Source organism: Canis lupus, chromosome 23 (genome assembly GCF_003254725.2).
Source record: "Canis lupus dingo isolate Sandy chromosome 23, ASM325472v2, whole genome shotgun sequence".
Taxonomy (NCBI): domain Eukaryota; kingdom Metazoa; phylum Chordata; class Mammalia; order Carnivora; family Canidae; genus Canis; species Canis lupus.
Genome location: NC_064265.1, coordinates 37071762 through 37090860, shown reverse-complemented (window position 1 = coordinate 37090860; position 19099 = coordinate 37071762). Strand labels below are relative to the sequence as shown.

At 54.2% G+C, this 19099-nt stretch overlaps 1 protein-coding gene across 4 annotated transcripts in view; it reads right to left on the bottom strand.

Moving 5' to 3' along the window:
• Positions 1–19099, bottom strand: part of SPSB4 (splA/ryanodine receptor domain and SOCS box containing 4) — an 80388-nt gene that overhangs the window by 47006 nt on the left and 14283 nt on the right. For all 4 annotated transcript variants that reach the window (XM_035704918.2, XM_049100150.1, XM_025448961.3 and 1 more), the window contains exon 2: positions 17492–18311. In XM_035704918.2, coding sequence (XP_035560811.1) covers positions 17492–18185 — 694 coding nt within the window. In that variant the 5' untranslated portion in view covers positions 18186–18311. The remainder of the gene's footprint in view (positions 1–17491; positions 18312–19099) is intronic.

Here is a 19099-nt window from a genome sequence, read left to right as displayed (position 1 = left end):
AAAATCTTTTAAAAAATGTTGAAAACTCAGCTTGAGTTCCACGGTTACAGCACATCCACCTTCTGAGTTTCTCACAGTGCTCTGGGTCTCACGCTCAACTGTAGCCCCTAACCCCCTGTCCCGTAATTATATTGAAAGCTGTCTCTGGGTGCTCCTGGTGGTGTAAGGGCAATGTCCCAGCTTCCCAGCTTCCCAGCGGGCCCAGGCAGAGGAAGCATGGTAAATGTCAAATGAATGAACAATATATGAATGATTGCCTGGAGGGGTCAGACATTCCATGCAAAAAAGCTATAGTAGCTGCGGTAGCCAGGGAAGGCTTCCTGGAGGAGGGGGAGACAATGGCACAGAGCACACCAGCTCTGGCCAAGCTACTGCCTGTGGTAGAGAAAGTAGGCACCACGAACTCTCCAGAGATCTTTATATGGCTTAATGGAATGTCTCCAAGACAGTCCCTAAGTGTCTCTGAGAGGTCACGGCCCTCAGCTAGAGCCTGGATCACCGATTGGGAGTGATTGACAGGGCAGCTGTGTAAAGGAGCTCCAGGGCCCTGGGTCAGGCAGGGGAGGGGTCAAGCATTGTTAGAAGCTGAGCTTACTCTGCGCTGGCGTTGTATGGCCATCTGGTTCGGGTCAGAGGTCTCCAGGGACAGGTTTGATTTATAGGCCAGTGCGGTGGCCCGGGCGGCATGGAAGGGAGGGCACAGAGAGGCCAGGGAAGGGGTGTGTGGGGGGAGGAGGAGGCAAGGGCCAGGCAGAGGCCCCCTCAAAGGCTGAGCAAGGGTGGTACTTCTGCTCTGGGCCATGGGGCGCTTCAGGTTGCATTTAATGGAGAAACATTACAAAAGAAAGTACTGAAAAAAAACAAGAAGTCTTTACTGTGTGCCCACTATCTACCTGGGACTCTATGACATGCTGCTGCTGTCAGGGAGAAGAAACAAATCCACACGAGCTCTGTCCCCGACGCCAGGCCTTGGGAGCTGTGCTTGGCTTTTCACGTTGGCAGGCTCACTGGCCTCTCTGTGCCACCCTGCAGCAGAGCCATTGTTAGCCATCTTACAGATGGTGACAACAAAGCAAAAGTGCAGAGTCCCACAGCCTGGAATGGCATAGGTAGGATTCAAACTCGGGCTTTCTGCCCAATTCAGAGCCTTTCCCCTCTGACCTGAAGAGCCTTCAGAAGGTTCTGGAGCTAGTGGAGGGAGAGGACACAGGGCCCAGAGTCCAGCAAGGAGGAGCCACAGAGAAAGACATCTGAGGATTAGTCTCTAAGAAGGTGGTGGTGCCCTCATCTTTTCTGGGTTACAGAGCCCTGTGGACTCCCTCTATCCACCCAAACGTGCTCCAGGAGCACAGAATGGAGTTGCGACTATGGACCGAGACCCCCGAAGAGGACTTTATGTATTTTTTAAAAGAGATTTTATTCATTTTATTCATTCATTCATTCATTCATTCGAGACACAGAGAGAGAGGCAGAGACAGAAGCAGGCTCCCTGCAAGGAGCCCAATGCTGGACTCAATCCCGGGACCTTGGGATCATGCCCTGAGCCAAAGGCAGACGCTCCACCGCTGAGCCACCCAGGTGTCCCCACAAAGAGGACTTTAAAAACGAAGTTGGCATCTCTCTGAGCCTTGAGAAAGGCAGATGGAGAAGTGGGGCTGGCATCCAGGCAGGGGGCACAGCGTAAACAAAGGTGCAGGGCTGGGGGATCCCTGGGTGGCTCAGCGGTTTAGCGCCTGCCTTCAGCCCAGAGTGTGATCCTGGAGTCCCGGGATCGAGTCCCACGTCAGGCTTCCGGTATGGAGCCTGCTTCTCCCTCTGCCTGTGTCTCTGCCTCTCTCTCTCTCTCTCTCTCTCTATCATGAATAAATAAGATCTCTTTAAAAAAAAAAAAAAAGTGCAGGGCTGAAATATGCCTGGTGAGATGTAAATGATGGTCTGAGGACTGGAGGCCACACTCCTGTGCTGGAGGTTCTGAGCCCTGCTGAGGGAAGCCACCCGCAGGACACATCTCCTTGGCTTGGCCTAGAGAAAGGGACACTCCTAAGACCCCCTCTCCCCAGGGAAGAGCCAGCTGGAGCCTCCCTCCCGGCAGGAGGCTGAGAACATGGGGCCCATGCTTGGTCCATGTCCTCTGCAGGACATGTCCTGAACTAAGAGGGGTTCCACCCAGGGTTCTATTTGGGGTGTGAGGGGTGGGTAGCACAGGGACAACGGAGAAACCAGAGAGCACGGTTTCCATGGGCCCTGAAAACTAGCTGGAGGAAGCCACCCCTCTAGCTCCTTGGATACACAAGGTGTCCCCACTGTCCAGTGAAGACACCTGAGGCTTGGGCGGAGGGGGTTGAGAGTGTCCTGTGGCTGGCCCAGGTCACACAGCTCTGCAAAACCTGGCCTTAAACACACATCTAGAGAAGTTCTGATCGTTAAGCTGAGGCTAAGCAAGGAAAACAGGGACGCAATAGGGCCTAGTAGCTGGTTTAAGAACCCTGCTACAGCTCGTCGTGATCAGAGGAAAGATACCAGGAGCAAGAAAGGAGGCCTTTGGGACATCCTGAAAGGGAGCCTTCAAACTTGGAGTTAGACGGGTAAGGCTCCAACTCCTGTTCTGGCCCTGAGACCTTTCAGCTTCTCACAGCCTTAAGTTTCCTCATCCGTGAAATGGGGACGTTAATATGACCCACACGGGGCCGAAAGGACTGAATGCATGTGTGTGTGTGTGTGTGTGTGTGTGTGTATTGATATATGTATGTATATGTTAAGAACACTGGGGCAGGGAGATGTTTATCAAATGGTTTATCTCTGACTTGTCCTCACTGCCATTCTTCGGGAAGCACACCAGGTCTGTGGCAGGAAAGGTGGCGGGGGCTGGGCTCGGGCTCGGGCTCACCTCTGGGTCCTGCACGTCCATGGTGCAGACCTCAGGAAAAGCCAGAGGCAGCCTGAGTGACGAACCCACCCAAGGCTGGTGTGTAGTGGGCCATCCGCCCTCCACCAGCCAGCCAGCCCGTCACCTCGCCGCTAGACTCGCAGATGAGAAGCTGCTTTCTGCATGGGGAGGGGGCCGCATGGGGAAACTAGACACCAGGCTACTTCCTGCCCAGGGCACTCTGTGAGGTGCCGGGAAGCCCAGCTCTGGCCTCTGCCCTCTGCCCTGGATTTGTTTACACACCGTGGGGCTGGGGTCAGAGCCTGAGCGGTGCTGTGGGGTCAGAAAAAGACCAGCAGGCCTGGCCAGATGTGCCTATGTGTCAGGGACAAGGAGAGCGTCCGACGACTCTGGAAGCGTCTGGAAGGCTGCTGGGTCAGGAGCAGAGCGGCCAAGCCTGCGCGGCCCCTGCACGGTGGCCACCAGCACCCTTCTGTTCACCCGCATGGGGCAAGCGCCTGCGTGTTCGGAGCCGAGGGGACGCAGGGAGAATGTGCTGGTCCCCTTCTCCAAAGAGCCCATTTGGAAAGGCAGGGCGGACGCCCCAGAACCTTAAACTCACCCCTCAGCCCAGGCTATGGTTGCAGGTCAACGTGAAGAGTCAGCAGTGCTCTGGGACACTGTCTCAGGCGTGACTTGGCTGTACCATTTACGGTGGGCCTTCCAGAGCCTGATCTTAGTGCATTCAGTAAAAACCTTTTCTTTGGTCTCCCCTTTTACCCACGAGCAGGTGGAGGCCCCGTGGGCTCAGGAACTGGCCCAAGGACACAGATCTAGCAAGGGGCAGGCTGCTCCCCACCCCAACCCAGCCTGAATCCCGGGTGGCCTGGGCTTTGGCTTCCTTGCAGCAGCTGCCCCTCCCCAGATGGGGCTCCTGGCCCCTGTGGTCCCCAGGCCCTCCTCTTCGGCATTCCAGGCATACCTCCTGTCACCGCCCCACTGGCTCTCCCCGCCCAGGACCTTTGACATTCTCCAAGGTTTCCTGGTTGTGCCCAACACTCCCTGGAAGGGCATCTGTGCCAAATCTTCTTCCCACACCCACCCTGCTCAAGCCAGGCCCCCAGGAGACCCGACCCTCCTCTCCCGGCACTGACTCCAGGGTGATGGGAACAGGGGCCCACACCCCTCCGTTATGCTCCCTGGTCCTCCCCAGGGGCTCTGAAGCAGTGCTGGCCTCCAGAGCTTTGTGCAACGATGGAGACGCTCTGCATCTTCCCGCCCAACATGGTAGCCACCAGCCGCAAGTTGCTATGGAGCACATGAATGTGGCCGGTGCAACTGAGAAGCTGAAGTTTTATCTCACTTTAATGAATTTATTATTTTTTTAAAGATTTACTTATTCATGAGGGAGGGGGGCGCGCAGAGACACAGGCAGAGGGAGAAGCAGGCTCCCCACAAGGAGCCTGATGCGGGACTCGATCCTGGGACCCCAGGATAACGTCCTGAGCCGAAGGCAGACGCTCAACTGCTGAGCCACCCAGGGATCCCTAACTTGAATAAATTTAAACTCAAATGCAAGAAGCCGGCTGTGGCTAGTGGCTGCTGTACTGGATAGCACAGCCGTGTAAAATGTCTGTCATCCAAAATATCAGCCGTGCAGATAGTCTCCGAATATTAGATAGCACAGAATAACGGAGATCCTCTGAGGTCATCTTGTCCGATCCCCTCCTTCCTGCAGTGGAGGCACAAAGGCATAGAGAGGGGAGGTGACTTGCCCAAGGTCACACATAGCCGGCGGCTAAGCTGAAATGGGGCTGAGCCAGCTTACCTGGCTCCAAATCTAGCATTTTTTTCCAGGACCTAACCCCTTCTTCCCTCTTTGCCACCCAACACCAGATTCCGGGTAAATCAAGTTTAGTTCAGCTTGAGAATGCTTTTTCAACTCTCAAACATCGGAATACTCCATTTTGCCACAACACTTTGAATAACTGAGGGAAGCTGACGGTGCCAACCAAAAAGGAAACAGCCCTGCACCTGCTGTGTACCTCCTGAGTGGCTCACCCAGCCTGAAGTGACAAGCGCCCGAGCCAACAGACATGCCTATCAGAGCCCTGGAGCTCCCCAACACCAGGGGACAGAACACAGGGCAAAATCCACCATCCAGAACCCACCCAGCTGTCCCACTCCCCGAGGTGCAGCCAAGAATATGAAGAACGAAGCACAGTAGACAGTGGCTGGCCCAGACCTTGGCCATGGTGGTGGGGTAGGCTCCAGGCCCTGGGTCACCTACCCACCACCCAGATAGGGAAGACTGTGAGCCACAAATCCCCAGCCACGGCTCACTCAGGCTCACTGGACAACCCGAAGGAACAAAAGATCAGTGAAGGGCAGAGACCTGCCCAGGCCCACATGGGCTTCCTTGCTCCGTAGAGGCCCCTTCTCTTGGCTGGACTGCCAGATGGCTCTTAGTAGACCCATGGAGCCCTATTGTGTTCACACACACACGCCTAGAATCAGCTTCTGGAACAGTGACAAGGTGGAGAAATAACAGATGGGGTTCAAATCAGCTCTCCCACTCACTGCGCAACCAGGGCAAGGCTGCCAAACTTTCTGGGCCTCAATCAACTTATCTATAAAATGGAAATGGCGATATCCACCTCAGTCAAAGGCCACAAAGTTCATTCGGTAGAACCAGGAGGCATGCACCAATAGAGAAGGAACTTTAAATGCTGCTTCTTTAAAACAAGGTCATTGGCTTTTTTTTTTTTAAGATTTTATTTATTTATTCGTGAGAGACACACAGAGAGAGGCAGAGACCTAGGCAGAGGGAGAAGCAGGCTCCCTGCAGGAAGCCTGATGTGGGACTAGATCCCAGGACGCCGAGATCACACCCTGCGCCGAAGGCAGACATTCAACCACTGAGCCATGGCGTCCGTCATGACAACTTTTTAAAAAACAGTGAATCACCTGAGTCTGTAGGATGAAAGAAAATGCCACAGCCTGCAGGCCCCCAAGTCCAGCCTTTGCTATTCCCTAATTCCCACAGCCCTGGCTGGCTCCCCTCGGCCATAGACTTGTCGCCTTGTGCTCACCAACCCCGTTTTCCCCAGATCCTCCCAGGGCTGCCTCCACTTACCATCTGGGTCTCCAATTCCCCTCCCTGGCAGCAGCCTGGAGGACCCCCCCCCCCATCATGGTCTCCTGTGTTGCTCATTTAGCCACATTTCTATCTAGAATTATCATAGATTTGTTTTTTTCTGCTTCTGTCTCTCCTCCTAAATTGTCATCACAATACCCCCAGTGCCTGGTACATCGGAGATGTTTAAAAAAAATAGCCATTGACCGATCGGCTGAGTGATAGAAAGCCTCTCTCACTGTGACCATGGCTCTCCAGCTGACTGTGGCTCCATGGAGAGTGGAAAGGGGGCCTGCTTCGCTCCCCGCTGCAGCCCAGCTCCTGCCCCCGGTCAGCACAGGTCAGGCTTTTCATAAACACCAAGTGAAGGGATAAATCACCTCCTTATAACCGCAGAATAGACTGGCCCACGCAGGACCGTTTGTGGTTGAGGGAAGAGCAATGGCTTATTTATACGAAGATCAAATTAGTGGCTATGGGCAGAGTGCAACTAATTTCCATTTACTATTCCTGGCTAATTGGAAACTTCTGAGGATTCCCTTTGCCGCCGTTTCAATGGGAAGCTTGTAGACTCTTTTGTGCAGATGCTGTAGGAAGAAAGTGCTCTTGTCTCTGAGCCTCGTCCTCCACCTGAACCTGCGGTGGTTTTCACCCTGCCACGTGGACTCTGAGCTATCCAGTCATTCATTCGATAGATGTTCACCGAGAACTCACCATGTGCCAGATGCTCACCAGGACAGATGGGATGACATCGCCTCTGCCAGCAGGGAGAAAAACAGTAACTCCGGAGGTCTCAATACTGCACCTCCGCCATCCCAAAGGTGCAGAAGCAGCACACATTCCTGGACCTCTCAGTCCTCACACACCATGACACTCATTCCTTCCCTGAGACTTCTGGAGTCTCCTGAACCCCAGAGGTGCTGGACTAGCCATACCACCCCCACTCGGCACCTGGCCTCCAGGTGAGCCCTCCAAGTGGCCCTCAGCTGTGACTCTGGCCCCTCACCCCAGAGGCGGCCACGCTTAGGAAGATGAACAGGATCCCACACGCTCTCCCTAGCCAGGCCTCGGCACCAGACAGACAGCTGTCATCCACCTCACTGAACACCAGAAGCAAACCTGCCTTCACCCTGGGATACCCTCGTGAAATGCATTTTGAGGGAGAAACATCAACAGGGACAAGATCTGGAACGTGGCTGTAGCCCCAAATGGATCACCCCAAACATTTGCACTTAAATGGCTCCAAAGCCAAGGCGACAATATCTTTGCGGGTGGCTCTGGCCCCTTGCTGTTCCCCAGCGGGGTCACCGGCCTCGGAGGTGGGGAAAGGTGAGGAGCACCAGGTGCCTCGTCAGGTGTGGTCCAAGAGCATCATGACGGGCGGCCTGTGCCCACCGGGGCTCCCAGCAGGAGGGTCCCGAAGCAGGGCTCACAGCTCTATTTATAGAAACGCCACCACTACAGATGAAGAACTAGGAAGAACCAGCACGGCAGTATTTTCCAAGCTCACGCTGTCTCGGCTTAATTTCATCCCAAGCAAATAAATCATTAAGGAGGCACCGAGTCTTGGAAGATCTGATGAAGAAGGGCCATTAAACGGTACAGCCTTAACTTGAATTATGGAAGGCCTCAGACAAGCAGCCTTATTAGTGTCTGGGCTGGGCTGTAACTCATGCTAACTGCCCCCTTGCCTTAACCAAGGGACACGACTGGGAGGATCGGCTGGCTTCCTGACCGCAGCAAACAAATGCTGCTGCCAGCCTGGGAGGCTGTTGGCTCTCCCCAGTCGTTTCTACACCATCCTGCAGATTTGCTTACCCCGTTCATTGCTACCCCTGCAGCACCCACTCTGCCTCCGCGCGGCTCCCGTGCACCCAGGTGAGAATGAACACAGCGTGGCTGTCCTGTCCTTAGGGGGTTTAAATGCTGTGCCAGTGGGATTGCTGACGCCAGCTCCAGTAAACCCTTCTGCTAAGGCCCGAGACCACCAGGAAAGCTGAAGCAAGGCTCACGGTGACCCTGTGTGGCCTGGAGGTTTTGGGGGGGGGGGGTGCTGAGCCGGCCATCCGGATCCCGGTGCAGATGGCTGCCTCCGAGTTTGTGCTGTGAGTGGGCTCTTCATCCCCTTGGCCTCAGGCTCTTCGTGTGGGCAGTGGGGTACCAGTACCTTCTCTTCTGTGGGCACTAAACGAGCTAACATGCATGGGGCCCTTACTAGCATTCGTACAGGGCTATGGGGGTTTAAATAAGACGATGGGATGCATGAGCAGCACCAAGCGGTGTTTGGCCTTTTGTAGGTGCTCGATCAATGACTGTTGAACAAAGAGCCATTTCTATTTGCAGTAATCCTTTCCCAAACAAAGTTGGCTTCATGGGAAAGTCACGGATTTCCTTGTATATACCTTGCTGGTAATTGTGCAAATTTGGGTTCCAGTACAGGTAAACTGAGTCACACAGTGGTTGAGGGAGGATGAGAACAAGAGGGAAATGGGGCTGGGTAGGAAAGGGAGGAAGTGTAGAAGACACAGCTGGACAGTGGAAGAGTGGGGAGTGGGGGGAGGGCAGGGCACAGGAACTACCCTCCTGTCCACCAAGCAGGAGGGGTGGTGGGTAGAGCCAGGCTTGGTAACACTAGGCCTTGTTGGGGGGTGGGGAGGAAACAGGCCATATCCAACAAAGAGGTCGGCACAGACCAAGGCAGGGAGGAATAAGCAGACTGGTTTGGCTGCAGGACCAGACTGGGGGTTAGAGAGGTGGACGGTGGGAGTAGTGGACAAGCCATGCATGTGGAAGCCTCGCCCGGTGCCCTTCCCTCAACATTGCAGCAGCATGAGACTCACCCAGGGGCTTGTCGGAAATGCAGATTCTTGGGCCCTACACATACCTCCTAGGTCAGAACCTCATTTAACAACATCCCAGCTGACCTGAATGCCCAACAGGGTGTGAGAAGCACTACTGACACCAAGTCTATGGGGTGAGTCCAATCATCAAATCCACTTTACAGACAAGAATGCTGAGGAAACTTAGGCCTAGCCCATCCGGGTAGGACATGGGGGGACTGGTGATCCCTGGTCTCTGATTGTGCTGAACTCCCTGCTCTATGGTCTGAGCAGGGTCGGGACAGGGTCTCAGACATGCGGGAGGCTCGGGGGAGCCACAGAGGGTCTCAGTGCTGCCCAGGCTGCCAAGGCCACTTCCTAGGAAGGCGTCATTCTCCTCCTGAACTCTGACATGTCCTCTCTCATCTATGTCAGGGTTTCTCAATACAGGCTCATGAACCACATTGGATTCTCACTCTTTTGTTTCTGCACTTTCAAGGGGGACTGGAGGCCTGGGTTTTAGGTCTGGTTCTGCTGCTAATTAGCCAGTGACCTTGGACAAGTCTTCCCATTTCTCTGGTCCAGTCAGTTCCTACCTGTAAAATGGGGGTCTGGCATTGGCTACCAGATGGTACTTGTCTCATTCCAGTGCCTAGGGCCTGCTTCACCCTCCTGCCAGCTCCTCCCGGCCACCTCGTCTCCCCTTCCCTCCAAAGGCCCGACATGGGGCTCCCCCACAGCCGGGCCTAGTGACCATCTGTTCAGAGGCAGAGGCTGCCCCTCAGGCCCAGCACTTCGGCAGCTCGTCCCCACTGAATACATATGCGGGCCACAGCTGGTCAGTAGGCCGCTTATTTGGATCTCCTTGCTGAACACACGTTCACCAAGCAAGTCGCCCCCAGGAACCACAAAACACTTAAACCAGACACTTAGCTGGAAACCTTTGAAACTGCTCATGGGGAAGGCTCGACACTCTCAGCTCATTTGTGATAGACTCACAGTGGTCTTTGAACCTCAGGTGGTATTTCCATTAAGTATCTTTTTTTTTTTTTAAGATTTTATTTATTTATTCATGAGAAATACAGAGAGAGAGAAGCAGAGATACAGGCAGAGGGAGAAGCAGGCTCCCTACGGGGACTAGATCCCAGGACCCCCCAGGATCACGACCTGAGCCAAAGGCAGAGGCTCAACCACAGAGCCACCCAGGTGCCCCTCCATCAAGTATCTTAAAGAGAAAAGAGACCAAAACCTCCCCAAACCAACATATTCCCTTACACGAAACCCCTCAGATTTCACAAGGTGGACCAAAATATACTAACGACAATTATTTCCACATTGAATAACATTGACAGTAATTTTACCCATCTGTGGGAGCTGCGATTGTCATAACCGGATATTTTTAAACCTACATTTTCCCAGGGCCTACTATGTGCCAGGCATGCGCCCCATCACTTTCTGTAGATCACCCACAATCCCAATGCCTGTGGCACAGTATGTTTCTATTATCATTACAGATGAGGAAACTGAGGCTCCAGGGTGAACTGCCTTGCTCAGTGTCATGGCTCATGAGCAGCCCAGTCAGGAGTGAGCCCCAGCTCTTCCCACGAAGCCCCTCTGAGAGGGGGAGGGCAGGCGCAGATGGTTTCCAGTGGCCCTGCGTATGACTCCACGGCGGCCCACGAGCGAGCGACGCTCTCTTGACTGAGCCCGTGTTCCAAAGCCCCCTTCCTGCAGGCGGGACTTCCAAGAGTGAACCTACTCACGACTGTTCAAATGTGACCCCTCCCCCCCCAGAGCAGGGCCACTGTGTCCGAGCATGAACGGTTTTCAGCTGCAAGCCTGTGCCTTTTTGTAGAAAACAAAGGGTAGAGGCCAGTTTCTGAGTGTCCAGATTCTGAATTGAATTGCCCAGCCCATCGTGCCGCCTCCGCCTGGCCCGGGTGTGGGGACAGATGTGCTGTGCTCCACACACAATGCGAGGTGGGAATGGGTCACTCTGGGGTCACGCTTCAAGGGGGCGGCCTCTCAGGGCCAGCCTCCCTCTGTTCCAGCCATCTGTGACTCGGGTCCTGCTCCAGAATAGAAAAGCTCTACAGGTGGCGGGAGGCCAGTATAGTCACATGTACTTAACTCAGCACCTACTAGGTGCCCAGTTCCGAGGGTGTCACGGAGGGAGTCCCTGCCTCCAACGGCTGCCACCGTCAGCAGTGGCAACAGCAGCAACAACACAGCAACCCACACCCATCTGGCTCTGCCCCGTACAGGTGACTTAGCGCACTGACATTCACCTACATAAGGACTGACCAGATTACACAACTCCAATAGTCCGAGTCTAGCACTGTGTTTGAAGCCTCCTGAACAGCAAATTAATGTGATTCTACTGTATTGTAAACTACAAAGCAAATCATTCACAAGATTCGTCAAGTGGCCAGGATGACCTAGGCCCTGGACATGGTACAGTCAGTAATGCCGGGTAAGCACAGTAAGACCCACAGCGCCCTCCAGCACCCGCCCCCCCCCATGAGCCACGTGCTGGACCATGCTTCATTTCTGCCTCATTCCTCATACAGCAGCTATGCAAGGCACACATAATTATTCCCACTGCACAGATGGGAGAAAAACGAAGGTTCGAGGATGTTAGTTAGCCAGAAGGGGGCAGAAATGAAATTTAAATTGGAATCAAATGTTTACTCGCAAAGATTGGAAACTGCCTAGATGTCAAAAAAAAAAAAAAAAAATGGGGGTCTGAATAAAATAAAGGATGATACAACCATACCAAGCAAACCCATGCAGCTATTAATAAAGAATGAGGCAACTCTCTGGCAATCATATTAAATAATCGCCAAGCTCTGTTAAAGGGGAAGGGAGAGGCAGACCAATGTTTACAGCATGATCACATTCATGTAAAATTTCTCTGTCATAAAATTCTGGAAGGACACATGAGAAACTATTAATGGTGGTTGCCAGCAGGGAGGGGAGCTGGGGAGCTAATAGCCAGGGGGGTATTTCATTGTAATATTTAAATTTGTTGCTATGGGGGTGCCTGGGTGACTCAGGGGGTTAAGCATCTGCCTTCGGCTCAGGTCATGATCTCAGGGACCTGGGATCCAGCCCCACGTAGGGCTCCCTGCTCCGTGGGGAGCCTGCTTCTCCTGCTGCCTGCTGCTCTGCCTACTGGAGCTCTGTCTCTCTCTCTCTCTCTTTCTGCTAAATAAACAAATAAAATCTCAAAAAAAAATGTGTTGCTATGTGCACAGCTTGCCTTTCAAAAGTATATGCATAGATATTTTTAAGTCCCTACTGTATTGACTTCCGCACACGCGCCTCCTGGGTCAACACCGCTCGTCCTACGGAAACTTACTCCATATCCACTTGGGGAAAGAAGGTACACATGTGGAAAAGTAAGTGAATGGGGCAGATGGGGGGCACTCGGTGCTAAATGAGGGTGCAGGGGGCAGAGCCCTGGGCTGAGGATGAGTTGGGATCAGGGCAGAAGAATAGGGCAGAGAAGTGAAGGGGAGACCAGGCCTGGGTGGAGAGGGCAGAGGAGCAAGGGCAGACCAGGCCTGGGTGGAGAGGGCAGAGGAGCGAGGGGAGACCAGCCCTGGGTGCAGAGGGCAGAGGAGCAAGGGCAGACCAGGCCTGGGTGGAGAGGGCAGAGGAGTGAGGGGAGACCAGGCCTGGGTGGAGAGGGCAGAGGAGTGAGGGGAGACCAGGTCTGGGTGCAGAGGGCAGAGGAGCGAGGGGAGGCCAGGCCTGGGTGGAGAGGGCAGAGGAGCGAGGGGAGACCAGGCCTGGGTGGAGAGGGCAGAGGAGCGAGGGGAGACCAGGCCTGGGTGGAGAGGGCAGAGGAGGCTGGGAGGACTGTGGCACCCTGTAGACACATGGGAGTCGAGCAGGAAGGTGGGGAGTTCAGTGCAGACTGACTCTGGCAAGGGGATGGTGCCCTTGTACTCAGCCCAGTAGAAAAGTCTCTCTGGCCTTCATCAATACCAGAAGCCTTGGCCAGCTGCCAGCCTCTTCCCCTGAGCTGCTGCGCCAATAAATACTTGTTGGCAGGTCAATTAAACCATCTAGGAACAGCGTCTGGAAATACAGTTTCCCCGGTTCGATGCAGGTGGACAAGACCTCCCTGCCAGTTAGGCCTGAGATCCTCCGTTTCCTCCTCTCCACCCCCCAGGAAAGACACCCTGGCACCAACACCTGCTCTGCGGAACCGGGCCCTACGCGGTGGGCAGAATGGGGTCGGGGCTGGCCCAGGCGGCAGGGGGCAGGGCACGCGACTCTTCCGGCCTGGGTTTAAGCACAGCTCTGCTGCTGGCTACCTGCTTGGCCTTGAGCAAGTGCACAAATTCTTTACTTTCCAAGATTCCATTTTCCCATCTACGAGATGGAAATAATGGCAACATTGCCCCAACGTTTACTGTATGGGTTAAGAAAGATAGAGGACACTTGGCCCGGAGCACAAAACAGGGGTGGTATTTTAAAAAGTCTGACCGTTATGAGTCCCCTGTCAAAGCAGCACGGGGCTCCAAGCCCACCTGTCCCTGTCTGGGGCCCCTCTCCACTTCCTGTGGCGCTCACACACCACTCACCACCCAAGACCTCCAGGGCAGGAGACAAAGCTGTTCTGTCAACCTTCCTGGCCTCCAACATGTGGCAGGAGGAGCCAGGGAGCAGAGGAGCAGTTCTGGAAACCAGCCTGGAGCCGATTCCAAAGGCCTGGCCCACCTCGCAGCAGTTGGGCCAAACCTCACAGCAGTTGGGACATTTTCAGTGACATTCTCCCGTTAGCGACCAAAGCAGGCCTGATTCCCAGACACCGCTGGGGCTGTCTTGATGCAGCTAACTTTTCAGAACACCCCGTGGAGCTCTGTGCTGAGCCAAGAGCTTTGAGGGCTGGAGATGAAGGCAAGAGGGAGGAGAACAGCCGGGACAGCGTCTCACGGTCTCACCCGGACCCACCGCAGGAAGAAAGGACCAGTTGGCTGCGTGGCCACCCCGCCCGGTGGAGCAGCCTCTCCTTTTCCTTCTCATCCTGCCCCCTTTGCCAACATCTCCACAAGGGGCCCACGGGGCCAGTGTGCCTCGGTTTGAATGTCCTGGTTCTCCTAGTTACTGGCTGTGTGACCTCGAGCAGCTTACTCAGGTTCTCTGTGATTCCATCTCTTCATTGTAAAATGAGATAATAAAGGCATCAGCTGAAAGACTAGCTACAAGGATTAAATGAGTTAAAATTTGTGAATAGGAGGCCAGCCCAGGCTAAGTGCTACATAAGAGGTAGTTATTGGTGGTGTGTTATTACTGCTGTTATCATTTGGGCTGTGGACCCCATCATCCGGAGACAGCTTGCCCAGTTGCCCAGCCTCGGATCCATGCTTCGCTCATATGGCAGGGCCCTGGGCGTCCTGAAGCTCTTTACAGTAAACCCTGAGATGCAGAGCTGCTTCGCTCCATGCCGTGGCTGAAGAATGCATTTAAGACAGGACAGCATGCTTCTAGGAGCTCTGGCCCCAGTGCTTCAGAGTTAAACGTGGTTAGTCCTTTTTAAGTCTTGCTTTCATAGGCATAAAAATTCAAAAACTGAGAAAAGGATATCCATCAACTTACTTCCATCACATTAGAGGAGAAGCTTCCATTAAGGCCACTTTTGTTGTAACCCATAGGTGAAGCTTCCATTAAGGCCACTTTTGTTGTAACCCATAGGTGAATCCCAGGGCTTGGCTCAGCTCGCCTGGTTAATGAAAGCAGTGAGCACCAATTGCTATGTGTCTGCTCTGTGCCCACAAGCTTTATCATGTCCATTTTACAATGGAGAACACTGAGGTTCAGAGAGAGGAAGTAATCCTTGTGGCCAGCCTTCTGGTGAGTGATGAGGCCAGAGCTGATCATGGTCTGTGAGGGGCCCTGGGCACAGTTCTCTCCCCGATGATCTTCTGGGGAAGCCACTCCAGAGAGCAGCCCTGCCTTTCTGCTCCAGAGCCTGTCTCTGACTGTGCTCCCCCTTTTCCCCGTCAGGTCTGAGTGTGGGGACTTGACATCATGTCCACAACCAATGTTGGCTCAGAATTCTCACGTACAAAACCCCACCTTGGGTCACCGTCCCTGTCCAGGGACTCCCTAGAACCAAATCCTTCCCGGTATCCAGGGCTACCCCTGGTGGACATCAGCTCAGGTCACCAGCTACAGGCATCACACAGTCCCCTCCCAACCAGCCCCTATCAGACTCCACTGCAGCATGTCCTATGGCCCGTTCTATAGTCAGGGCTTATCCTAGGCTGACCATGGCCTTTCAAAGCCCAGAACAGCTCAGGCTCCCCCTTTCTGCATCATACCCTGCCCATAAGAGAGAATATCACTCCTGTCTGGAGAACAGGCCAGTGTCATAGCAGACAAGCCAATCCTGACATGGGACAACAGATGCTACAGGTTTGCATCACATGACATCTTGGCCTTCCCTTGCCTTCTGATGAGCATTCCAGCTCCAGCCAACCTCAAAAGTCCCTGCCAATGAGGAGGAGGATGGAACAGACCAAGTTTCAGCCTCACCAAGCTTCTCTAGCCACCTGAAGGATCCAAGAGCTCAAAGTGCCCCCCAAACAGCTGTCCTCTCTCATCCAGCTCCCCACCAACATTACACCAAGGAGGATATCGTGGCTTGACTGCTCCTGAGCCTAACATGCATGGGCGTGCCACTGGCTACAACCTCATTAGCACCTTAGCTTTGAACCTGAAAACGAAGCAACAAATAGCTGAGCATGAACTAATACCCAAGAGGAAGCCCACCTTGGGGGCCCAACCATTGGCTCAGGGAGCTCCTACTGGGTATCCATGTCAGCCCCTAATCTCAGCTACCATATTATTGGTACCACCATACCAACCTCACAGCAGCTGTGAAAGGGGCCTGATACTGTCCCATTCTACTGATAAGCAGAATGAGTTGTAAGGCATTAGAATGGCTCACCGGGGACACAAAACCATTGAGCATTGGGGATGCAGTTGGAACTATAGCGTGTCAGACTCCAAAGCCTTGTATGCCAAGTCCACTCCTCCACCCATGATAAATCCTGGCAAGTAAGTTTTCCAATTCTGCTTGAAAGGAGTGTTTGTTGTTGCTGTTGGTTTTCTCAGTACTGGGTTTGGCCAGTCCTCATGTCTACCACATTCTCCACAAGGCACTGGGATGACTAAACTAGCCTTTCTCAGGACACATTCATCTGGTCCTAGATCTAACCAGTTAATCAGAGAATACAGAACACTTTGCCATCGATGGTAATCTTTGTCTAACATCCGTGAAAATGAAATCTGAGCAAGAATGTCGCCTATTACACCAGAGAGCTGAGCACACTGGCTGGCCACTTTCTGTTGGCCCTCCCCCCTTGAAATCAGTCAACCTACCCTACACTCAAGGAAATACTAATTTTTCTTGAGTAAAATCTTCTTCTTGACTTCTTTTCTGGGATTTTATTCTCAGTCCCTCAACTGAAAGGGAGGGGGGAGCAGGGGAAAAGAATAGGCTTCGAAGGCCGATAGACCTACGTAAGGCCTGATTCTCTATAGCTCTACTCTTCAGTTTTCTCATCTCTGAAAAGGGGGCAATTACAGCTCTCATCTGATGTGAATAAACGGGAATTCTGGCTGCAAGCACCTGCCTCCATGAGCTTCATCCGGGCTGCGGCAGGAAGTGTCATGTGTGGATGAGAAGTGTATAAGCCCGCAAGGCTCCACTCAGCTGGCGGCCACACATGCCTCTGTGCAGAGGCCACCCTGCCTCCCTGAGTGACTCCCTCCTAACATCATAACCAATTTTGTTGCAATGATTTTTAAGCTGCTTCACAGCATGATGGTGCATGTTAAATGAGAGGAGGCCGAAGAGCTGCCAAGGATCACCCCCCAGTAGCCTGGGGGCTTGTCTGCAGCCTGCAAGGGTGTTTTGTTTGCCAACATGGTGATTTCAACAGCTGCCAACTTCAAAAATTGGGCTCTTTCACACAAGTCTAGATTCCTGGGTCCTCTTGGAAAAATCAAAAGACTCTACAACTTCTGGCGCTCGGTCCTAGGAGGCAATGATCAGCTATAGAGGAGGGGCAGGTGACCCCTTTTAACAGGCAATTCACCAGCAAGAGCTGGAAATTGGGTGTTTGGTCCCTGCCTTCAGCAGGCGGTCAATAAATGATAGTTGTTATTATCACTACTTGTTACTTATCAGTAACTCAGAGTGCATGGCATTCAAGTACAGGAACTGTATCTTCTACTGTCACTCTCCCCCTGCTGCGGGCTTGAGGCCTGGCACACAGGAGACATCATTTTGCACGACCCTTATGCAGGCAGCAAGATTCATGATTAGCAGCAGCACAGGAAATCCTTATTAGGTGCCACTCACCGTTCTAAGCACTCTGCGTACATTATTATCTTAGTCGAGCCCTGGCAACAGCCCTGACCCAGATTCCTATCCCTGGGCCACTTTTGCACGTGGGGAAACTGAGGCACAGCCTAAGATCACCAAGCCAGTAAATGAGAGCATCCCAGAGTCCGTGTCCTCTGCACGGGCAGGGTCATCCCAAGCGACCACGGAGGACAGGACCTCACCTGCTCCCGCCACCCTCCCGGAAGCCTCCAGCGCCAGGCAGCCTCCGCTCCCCACCCCCCGCCGCCCCCCTGGGCACTTACGGTCAAGGCCGTTGATGTAGCGCATGGTGACTTCGCAGTGGCCCCACACGGCACTGACCACCGGGTACAGCTTCTTGCCCTTGAGGCCGCGGAAGGCCACGCCCAGGTACTGGCCATCCACGACGAAGCTGAGCGTGCCCTCGTCCATGTCGAGCACCACGAGCAGCGAGTCCGGCAGCGCGAAGGCCTCCTCGGGCCCCAGGAAGGCGGGGTAGGCCACTCCGGGCCTGTTCTTCCCATCGTGGTAGAGGCGGCTGCGGCCCAGGTCCCAGCCCCACGACTCGGCGTCACTGCCCACCAGGGCCGTGTAGCCCACCGAGTGCAGAGGTGCCCGAGCAGTGGCCACGCCGACTACGGCGTGGGTGCCACGCTGCCGGGCCGGCCAGTTGATCTGCCAGGCGTGCAGGCCGCGCGCGTGGCCCACCTTGCCCCGGATGCCATCCGTGCTCTGGGCCACCGGGTGCCGGTGGAAGGTGAGCCGGTCGTCGTCCTTGACGAAGACGTTGAGCGAGCGGTCCTCGGGGTTCCAGGCGTGCCGCAGCTGCACCGCCAGCCCCGCGGCGGGCATGTCCAACAGCTGGTCCAGCCGCGCCGGCCGCCCCGGCTCCGGCCCCTGCAGCTCCCGCTTGGCCGGCCGCAGCGCCGGCTCGCGCACCTCCACCGACTTGAGGCCCCCCGACAGCTTCTGGCCCATGGTGCGCTGCCGGGAGGGGGCCGCCGCGGGCCACCGCTACCTCGCGGGGGCCTCCGGGCTGGGTACCAGACTTCTGGACCGCACACCTCCGCAGCCTCTACCGGGCTGGGGCAGGGGCCCAAGCTCCTGGAAGAAAGCAGAGGGCATGGGTTACGACAGCCACTGTGCCCAGGGGCCGGGCCCCTTTGCCTGCATTAATCATAACAATTAACATAATATCATCTGGCACTTATCTAGTACTTGCCATGTGCCAGACACTGTTCCGAACAGTTTACATCTATGAGCCCATTTAATCCTTAGGCCCTCCCTGTAAGACGTGTACGGTATTATTCCCCTTTTATAGTTGAGAAAACTAGATTACAGAAAGGGTAACTAATTAACTGGCGTCCCATGGCTGAACAGGTGCTGAGCTCAGATTCACATTGAGATCATCTGGCTCCAGAGTCCATGTTCTGCTCTTCTAGTGATCACAGACAATTTTATTTTAGAAGTAAGGACGGAGCCTAGAGGAGTAAAGGGACTGACCCAAGACCACACAGAGCCTAGAGAAGAGCCCAGGTGTATTTGGTCCCAGGGGACTAGGCCTGAGCCAAGACACAGGGGATGCAGAAATATAGGGTGTGGCGCATTGGTTCTCAAGCCTGGCTTTCCTGTATCTAAAATGTAGCCAGGCTCTTTTCTGGCTACACAGAGTGAGGATCCAACAAAATCACCCAGGGACATGAACATGGATACAGGACAACTATCTGAGGATGTGTAGTGTCTCCATGGGAAGGTGAGTGGGAGGCAGGGGAATAAGGGGGCTAGTGTCCAGGCTCTGGAGCCAGATAGAACTGCATCCAAATCCCTGTCTTCCTCTCTAAGCCGTGTGTCCAAAGAAAGGTCTCTGAGCCTCTCTCAGATTCTAGTTTCCT